At 40.8% G+C, this 7271-nt stretch overlaps 1 protein-coding gene across 1 annotated transcript; it reads right to left on the bottom strand.

Moving 5' to 3' along the window:
- Positions 1 to 6565: 6565 nt before the first annotated feature.
- On the bottom strand, positions 6566 to 6997 carry LOC125206146 (uncharacterized). The gene has a single exon (XM_048105438.1). It carries the CDS (start codon positions 6995 to 6997, stop codon positions 6566 to 6568), a length of 432 nt encoding a protein of 143 aa, XP_047961395.1.
- Positions 6998 to 7271: the final 274 nt, after the last annotated feature.

Here is a 7271-nt window from a genome sequence, read left to right as displayed (position 1 = left end):
TTATATAGGTTAAGTGTTGTGAACGGGGTTTGCACATATAAACAACACATATTTAATCCTACCTACAACAAGCAAAAGAAAAAAAAATAGAAATAAAATAAAAACTTAAAATTAAAAAGAAAACTAACTGGTCGGCAGGGTTCCTGGTCGAACGGTCCTCCTGCTCCTCCTTGGGGCAGGGCTCTGTGCAGGTGATTCCTCGGGTTCCTCCTCTGCAGGTTCTGTTTGGTTTTCTTCTGACTCCTCCGGTCCATCACTTTCCTCCTTCTCTGGTTCAGTTGGTTCACCATCCTGGCCTCCATGGCCACTCGTTCTAGCTCCGGTATTCTCCCCTCCTCTTGCTAGCTCCTTGAGCACATTTTCCATCACACTTGTTAGTCGCACCATCTCTGCCCGCACTTGCCTGTTCTCCTTTGCTAACCCAGCTACTGCCTTCTCCAGATTGGCTTGCCTCTGCCCTTGTGGTTGTTCGTTCTACCCAACTTGCCCCTCTTGGCCTTGTTGTGCCCTCCCACCTGGAACTTCTCCCATTGGGTAGAATTGAGGGACTCCTGGTTATGGCAGAGGGACGAGTTCCTGGCTGGGTGGATAGCTTTCAAGAGGCATTGGTAGGTTGTCCAGTATCCCAAGTGCAGTCTTCTTCCGCGCCTTGCGCACCACACCATATACAACTCTGTTATTGATTTTCTGGCGGCCGAATTAGTCTGGCCCAAGAGGTTGTAGCCCAGATACACTTGTAACAATCGGAATATCGGATTGTTGAAGTGGATTGATCTGGATACAGTGGAAGCGAACTGGCCAGCAGAGGGATGGGTCATCTCTTCCCAGGCTTCTTGGGGGTTGAAATCCCTGTGCCTCCTCGGTATTCTTCTTTCTCGCTTCTCCATTCTGGGCCTATAGCCTCTTCTAGGAATATACTATCCCCGTATCTTTATTAATTAGTTAGTTTTGAGTTATCATATCTTTCCCATATTTGATTAAATATTACTACCTCCGCCAAGGTAGTTGGGGAATTTGTAAAAGTTTAAAGTAGAGAGAGGAAAGTAAGAGAGATTAAAAGAGAGTAAAGTAAGAGAAGAAATAAAGTTTTACTAAAAAAAAATTACTCAACTACCTTGGGCGGAGGGAGTATTAGATTATATTCTTGTAACCCCACAAATTATAAATATGTGTAGAGTATTCTATATCATGCAATCAATCAAGATCACAATTATATTTTTGTTTTATCGTTCTTTCCTTTCACGAGAGGTTGTCTTCGCTCTTAACCCAAACCCTAGTCTAGCCTCCACTTGCTCGATGGAATACATCCGCGCACCTTGATAACGAGGTACCAGCCCGAAGGCTCTTTCATGATTATTTTTCCGAGCAACCACATTTAGGAGCAGAATATTTCCTTGGGAAAAACTTACTCATATGCATTACAGATACGTCCACCATACGACCACTCCCTACCGGGCAAACGACTGATTTGTTCGATGAGTACTTGCGCATTGCGGAATCCACTGGTCAAGAATGTTTGATAAAATCCGCTCACCCTTCAGTGCAGAATATCACCGGACCCCAACTACCGTTGATTGTCGATTTTTGGTTCGTCTTCACGAATCAATGCACAGCTTTCCCAGGATGCTTGACAATGTTCACTGCATGCATTTGCAGTGGAAGAATTGTCCCACGGTTTGGAGGGGGTCGTACACAAGTGGTCATAAAGGAATCATCCGACGATCGTGCTATTTGCCTTGATGAGAGGGGCAGCCCTCAGACCTTCGTCTCGGAGTTTATTAGGAGCGAAGGGGTTTGGGATGAGCCCAAACTTTAGTAGCTTAATGGACAGGCTGGCCTCCCTCAGCATATCATTGCGAGGATACGGGACACCCCAATCATCACGGGGAAGCCGGATATCCCAAGATGGACGTTATCCAGGCTCGGCGATTTCTCGGTTTCCTCCACCTGGGATACTATTCGTTCACAGAGGCCGACCATTCCTAGTCTTGACGATATTTTGAAAGGCCAGACTCTCACCTTCCATCGCCATATTTGTTTGGAGATTACTATCGAACCGTATCCCAGTTGATACCAAGCTCCAATGGCGCAAGATTGATTTGGTGTCTAAGTGCCTCTGCTGCCCCTTTAGGCCCGGTACGGAGTCCCTCCAACACTTCTTCATCCAAGGCAGCGGGGCCTCTAGAGTATGGAGAGAGTTGGATAGCTGGTTCGAGGGCCCCTCCCCACCGCTTCGTGTCAATGACACTATTCCAGATAGGCTCGAAGTGTGGTCCCTCAGAACCCAACAAACAAGTAAGAAACACCTCAGTCGGCTTATGCCATATCTCATGTTTTGGTTTATCTAGGCTGAGCGAAATAGGAGTCGTCATCAAGAGACACAGTCCAAGCCGTTCAACACGATTTGGAAAGTACAAATGTATGTCCGAAACAACATCGCCAATGGAAATCTTAAGGCAAAGCATTGGAAGCATGTCAAGCTTGGTGTGTGTAGACCAGGTCTGGCTGAAGGAAGGATGCCCATACCGCGTGCTATGGCAGTGAAATGGAACCCTCCGGAACATCCGTGGCTTAAACTTAATACGGACGGTGCTTTTTCAGAATCCACGGGGAGAGCCGGGGGTAGAGGTATTATCCGAGATCACTCGGGGAGATTGATCGCAGCCTTCACTGCTCCGCTTGACGCACATTCAACCTTGGAAGCCGAACTATTGGCCATGCATCACGGTTTGTTGTTGGCCAGGGAGTTTGCCCAACCTATTTGGGTCGAATCGGATGCTGCCCAAGCAATTAGCCTTGCCAAAGGTTCAGGATGGGGGCCAGCCCACTCCCGTCGAGCCATGGCCCACCTGGCCTTGCATAGAAGATATGGAGACTTCCGCATTTCCTTCACCCTCCGAGAGGGGAATAAAGCCGCCGATCTTCTGGCCAAAATGGGCTTGGAAATTGAGGAACAGACAAGATTTAACAACCAAACAACCCCAAGATTGCTCAAAGCCATTTTGAGAATGCAAGAGATGGGAATACCAAACATTCGTGTGTGCGATGAGGATCTCGTCGTGGATTCGATTCCCCGTTGATTGACACTTGGAGATTGTTCCTTAGCGATCGCCTTAGAGTAGGTAGGTGTCGAGCCAACAATGGCTTGTCCCCCGCATACTCTTGTGGTGGTAGTGCTATTGCTTTTGATTTTGCCTTCGTAGCTTTGTTTATCCTTGAAGGACCTTTCTGGTTGTTTTTCGTGTAGATTCCGATACGCCACTTTTGGGCATGGCCAAGTATTGTACCAATTTGTGATCTGATATGTAGGGATGAGGGACCCATGAACCCACCACCGCTTGGTGTTTGAAAAAAAAAATCCGACGATTGTGCTAGAGACATCCGCCGACTATCTTCTATGAATTTGACATGCGTATTCCGAGGTCCCCGTGTTGGAACATGTATACTAAAAAACATTTTTCGAGTTTATTATAAATTTGATAAATTGCTTGTATATAGTAAACTCTTCTTGTTAATGAGAGTAATAAATATTTTCTTCATGTTGTATTATACTTTAATGGGCATTGACCGTTTAAATTATATTCTATTAAAATGCCGGAAAGTAAAATTAGTCTTAGTCTTCTACATTGAAGGTTGTGGATCAGGTCATGTGACTCAGTCAGAACCTTGTAGAAGTAAAACTTTTTCATAATCTAGATAGGCTTTGGCTACCTATCGCGAAAGGTTGCAGTGTCCATCCGAAAGTCTTCTTTACCTTGAGAATGACTAGAGACACTAAAGTATAGACACCTCTTTATTGCTATCTACTGAAAGATGATGTCTTGCAAATTTAATATTCCTTAATCATTGTAATAATATAGGACATAGGTTATTAATCATGCGCTGTTTTGGCTTATCCGTATGTGCGGGTTTTTCGCAACCTAATATTCCTTATATCTTGGGTAGTACTCCCTCCGTCCGTGAAATGTTGTCCAATTTTTCCATTTCGGTCCGTCCATGAAATATTGTCCACTTTTCTTTTTTTCCTTTTTTGGTAAATAGACCCCACTTTCCACTAACTCATTACACTCACATTCTATAATGTGGGGCCTACATTCCACTAACTTTTTCCACTCACTTTTCTTCATATTTTTTTAAAACCCGTGCCGAGTCAAACATGGACAATGTTTCGCGGACGAAGGTAGTAGTAATTAATAAATAGTACGGTGTCAGTATTATTATTTCATTGAATCGTGTGTTTTAGCGGTTTGACTATATTCCCAAGAGGTGTCCAAGAAAAGTTCTATTATTCAGAAACCCGGCCGATTTGGATATAATCCAAGAATAATTGTAAAGCAAAGTATAATATTTTAATATACATCTCGTACAAGACAAACTCTTGGAAATAAAATATTAATCAATTTTAAAGTCCATAGCAGACTACAAATTAATTAATGGATATAAAAAGTCTTAAACAGTGGAAATAATATTTTAAAGAGGTTAACCCGGATTGCTTGTAATCACGGATTGGATGGAGGTCAATATTTTTTCTATAGTGGAAGAAGAAATATTCCATTGGCCTTATATTAAATTATTAGTTATAATTTAATTAGTAAATAAAAAGGTCCAAATAGGGAGGTCAAATCCAAGCCCCATAGATCCATAACCTAGCCCATCACAAACTCTATAAACTGGGTTTTAATTTGCAATTTTCGTTGTGCAAACCTCAACACCCCAGGTAAAACAACTATATTAACGTTCTCAACCAATCCGACATTTTCAATGAGCTTCTTAATGGTAGTGCACCGGCGATAACCTTCAATGCTATTGGTCGTCAGTACAACATGGGGTACTATCTTGCCGATGGTATTTAACCAAGTTGGCTAACATTCGTGAAGACTGCATGTCACAAGACCCCAAACGGGTCATTTTCACACAGAAGTAGGAGGCGGCTCCAAAAGATGTTGAACGAGCTCCCGAAATGACTTGGTTTGTGCACAACCTCACCGATATAATATATGCATGTGTTATCATACACACTATGGTAGTTGAACATGAAGGACCGGAAGCCGAATATTGGTTCGATAATGAGAATCCCGGAAACTCCACTGTCAATAGTTCGCCACGCCGTGGTGTGCCGTGTGCCGCCTCAAATATGTGAGAAAATACAAATTCATGCAAGGACACACGATTAGATGGCCCACACCAAACTTCAGGAAGATTTAGTCGAGCACATGTGCACTCAATTTGGCAACCATTGGGATTTAAATTATGTAATTATAGGATTTGGCAACTATGTTCAACTTCAAATAAATTCAAATTTTAGGATTTTAATTATGTAATTTTTTTTTTTATTAAAAAAATAAATACTATTTTTAAAAATAGTATTGCGTCTCAATTTTAATTATAGTAGTATTTGTCTAGAAAGAAATTAAATTTGAATTGAAATAGTGGGACCTATGAATAATTAAGAGATGAGTTGGTTAGGAGATGGAGGGTAGCAAGTGCTATCTCTTGATGAAGAGATGGAGTAAAAAGTGGCGTGAGGCCTATAAATAGTGGATGAATTGAAGATAGAATGAAGATAGAGTTGTGGATGTCCTTATCGTAACATATATTGTTATATATTTTGACAAGTGAAATGATTTCTCACCCTATTTAAATATGTAGAACTATTTACCTTCCTTTCCTTAAGGTTGACAGTAAGATTAGGATCGACACATTTGTCCACGTCATCGTCTTCTTCTTCCTCTTCCTCCTCCTTCTTCTCATCGCTTTCTTCTTCCTCTTCCTCCTCCTCCGCTCCAACCTCCTCCTCCTCCTCATCTTCCTCTGCCCCTCCTCCTTCTCTTCATCCTTACCTTCAGCTTCCTCCACTCCGTTATTAAGAAAAATACATTTAAAAGCACAAATTATTATGTTAATAACTTAATAGAATGACTTAAAATAAGGGCAAAGAAATTAGTGAGTATGTAGAGACTCTAAGATGTATTAAACATATAAAACTAATGTACTCCTTCCGTCCTTAAAAAATTGACAAACTTGTAAATGACACAAGTTTAATGTGCATTTGGTAAAACAAGAGAGAGATGGAAAAAAATAAGAAAGAGTGAGGGAAAAGGTAGTGGAAGTAGTGTTAATGGATTGTAAGGTACATAATAAAATGACGTGTAAGGTTAATATGTTATTAAAAACTTATCATATTTAGACTTGGTCTAATTTTGGGAGACGTTCAAAATGGTAAAAGTCTATTTTCTTAGGACGGAGAGAGTAGTATATAAAAGTAGAATTTAGTGAACTTTCCGTAACAAATATATTACTACATCTGTTATTTAAAAATCGAAACTCTTTCTATTTTTGTTTATCCTAATTAAAAACGTTCTATTTGTTCTTTCTCTAATAAGGTGAGAATATCCACAAACCATATTTAAATCACTTTTACATTCTATTTAACTCTTAATTTATTAATTATACATTAAAATAAGTATTATTTTAAAAGTTTCTATATTTAAAAGATGTATATGTATGAGAGTTACCTGTTTGAGATCAAACTCATCCGATTGCTGATTAGTGATCTGTGATTTCATCAAGATTTGATTGAGCAGCTTAAGCATGGACCTCTGTCAACGAACTTGTTGGAGGGATGACGGTGTTTGAAGCTCCCTCGGCCGTAGCAGTCGCAACATAGGTAGTAAGAGACGTTGGCTTGACATTGCAAGCACGAGAAATACGAATCTAAGAGAAGAGATTTGCAAGCTCTGCACCTTGGAACCGAGACTTTTTCCATGTAATAAAGAGCTAAGACTTCGTCGAAATCGAGGGTTGCACTGCAGTTAGCGTCGAGCTCCTCGAAGAAGTCGTTGTCGGTGAAGGAGGAGGAGTTCATCATGTACTCACGCTGGCAAATTTTTCCATCGTCGTTTGTGTCGAGTGATCGGAAAAATTTTTGAGCTAGGTTTTTCTCGGTTCCAGCTGCTCCATTGTAGTATGCCCTTGCAACTTTTCTAACTTCATCCATCTTTTTTTTTCTCTATTTTAAAATTTTTGTATCTCTCTCTCTATATAATAAGTACTCCATGTTAGTCATGTGGGATCAACTTATTCATGATCAGCTGTGTGACTTAGTAAAGGCTTGATACAACGAGGATTGGAAAGAAGCTACAAGTTTTGATATAAATGCTGAGAATTAAATTAGTGATAAGTGGTATCTGTATTTCGTACCAACTTGCCATTTGATGGTTTTTTATTGAATGGAAAGTAGAACAAGTCAAGGGTGGGGAACTCATGCATCC

Source organism: Salvia hispanica, chromosome 6 (assembly GCF_029641045.1).
Source record: "Salvia hispanica isolate PSC_SH4W2 chromosome 6, Shi_PSC_v1, whole genome shotgun sequence".
Taxonomy (NCBI): domain Eukaryota; kingdom Viridiplantae; phylum Streptophyta; class Magnoliopsida; order Lamiales; family Lamiaceae; genus Salvia; species Salvia hispanica.
This window is presented reverse-complemented; position numbering and strand designations above follow the sequence as displayed.

Excerpts from the sequence above, each read along its gene's own strand:
- LOC125206146 (XM_048105438.1), bottom strand. The coding sequence starts at position 6,997 with ATGGATGAAGTTAGAAAAGTTGCAAGGGCATACTACAATGGAGCAGCT.